Here is a 1,919-nt window from a genome sequence, read left to right as displayed (position 1 = left end):
GGTGTGGGGTAATAATATCAACTACCTCACAGGGCTATTGTGAAAATCACATGATATAATATTTTTAAATGCTTAGTACATTGTCTAGCATATTATAAGTGATATTGCTTTACACGAATAAATGCTAGCTATTATTATTATTAATTTCTGAGGCGGAAATGGATCTGTTTGTGAAGAGAGGCTGAAGTACCCTTCTTCTGCTCTGTCTTAAAAAAAACAAATATATTCAATATAAGTATTCATGTTATTTTCTGTTGAAAGCTTTAAAATCCTCCTTTTCTCTGTGATGTCTCTGAAGAGCAATTGAGTCAAGAACTCTCCATGAAGGATTTCCGGCAAAGAAATGAAAAAACCTTGAGTCCACTTGCTGATACCAATCCTGGTACTGTTTAGAATACTTTTCTGCTCAAGATTTTCTTCATGGCCAATTTGACATCCTTGTTCCGCAGACTATAGATCAGAGGATTCAGCATGGGCACCACAATAGTATAGAACACAGAGGATACTTTCCCTTGGCTCATGGAGAGAAGAGAGGAAGGTTTGAGGTACATGAAAGCTCCAGACCCAAAGAAAAGAGAAACAGCCATCATATGGGAGCTGCAGGTGCTGAAGGCTTTGTACCTGCCCTCAGTGGAATTGATATGGAGGATGCTAGAGAGGATTAAAGCATAAGAGATAAAAATGGTGATAGTGGGGACACCAATGTCAATGCCCACAACAATAAAAACAACCAATTCATTGACATAGGTGCTGGTACATGAGAGCTCCAGGAGAGGGAGTATGTCACACATGTAGTGATTGATGATGTTCTTGTTACAAAAGGACAGTCTCAGCATGCTTCCTGTGTGGGGCATGGCACCAGAAAACCCCATCACATAGGCACTAACTGCTAGCAGACAGCAGACTTGATAGGACATAGTGATGTTGTAAAGCAGAGGCTTGCAGATAGCAACATAACGATCATATGCCATAGCTGACAGAAGGAAGGACTCAGAAACTACAAAGAAACAAAAGAAATATAGCTGAGCCATGCACCCTGAATAGGAAATGGTGTTTTTCACTGACACAAAATTCACAAGCATCTTAGGGATAATAGATGAAGAGTAACAGAGATCTACAAAGGACAGATTGAACAGAAAATAGTACATGGGGGTATGAAGATGAGAATTGAGACCAATCAAAACAATCAAGCCCAGGTTCCCCACCACAGTGATCACATAGATCCCAAGGAACAGGAAGAAAAGAGGGAGCTGGAGCTCTGGTTGGTCAGTTAAACCAAAAAGGATAAACTGAGACACAGAAGTGTCATTTCCTCTGTCCATTCTTCTCATGGAAGAATCTGTGGAAAAAGAAGAAAAAAAACATATTAGAAGGTTGCTTCAGTCTTTCATTCAATTGTCCATTGACAAGAAGGAAAATCAATCTGGGACATTTGGAATTGGGTTTCACTGGAAAGCTTGAACCAATTCACCAGAACTGATCTTTAAGTTTTCTTTTTTTTAAATGTTTACCTTCTGTTTTAAAATCAATACTGAGTATTGGTTACAAGACAGAAGAGAAATAAGAGGTAGGCAATTGGAGTTAAGTGACTTGCACACGGTAAGACAGCTAGGAAATGTATGAGGCCAGATTTTAATGAATACAGGATCTCCCAAATCCAGACCTGAAGTTCTATGCACTGAGCCAACTAGGTACTTCTGATGATTCAGTTTTCATTGTAATCATTAACATATCAGAAATGGGCAAGTGCTAGAAATCAAGCCTTAACTCATTCTCTTCTTGATTGTCTAAACTTGAGAAAGTGATGGAGAAAATTTTAATAATGCAGACTGAACTTTAATGTGTGTCCTACACACTTTCTTTTCAGAGTCGGTTGTTGAACTTCTACCAGCATACAGTTACTCCAAACTCATCCCCTG

General features: G+C 38.9%; 1 protein-coding gene across 1 annotated transcript; it reads right to left on the bottom strand.

Moving 5' to 3' along the window:
- Positions 1 to 389: 389 nt before the first annotated feature.
- LOC123238939 (olfactory receptor 145-like) lies at positions 390 to 1,331 on the bottom strand. Its single transcript, XM_044666195.1, has one exon. The coding sequence runs from the start codon at positions 1,329 to 1,331 to the stop codon at positions 390 to 392; it is 942 nt and encodes a 313-aa protein (XP_044522130.1).
- Between the last annotated feature and the right edge of the window lie 588 nt (positions 1,332 to 1,919).

Source organism: Gracilinanus agilis, chromosome 3 (genome assembly GCF_016433145.1).
Source record: "Gracilinanus agilis isolate LMUSP501 chromosome 3, AgileGrace, whole genome shotgun sequence".
Classification (NCBI taxonomy): Eukaryota; Metazoa; Chordata; class Mammalia; order Didelphimorphia; family Didelphidae; genus Gracilinanus; species Gracilinanus agilis.
This window is presented reverse-complemented; position numbering and strand designations above follow the sequence as displayed.

What these genes read in the sequence shown, in the direction of transcription:
- LOC123238939 (XM_044666195.1), bottom strand. Translation starts at nt 1,331, where the DNA reads ATGAGAAGAATGGACAGAGGAAATGACACTTCTGTGTCTCAGTTTATC.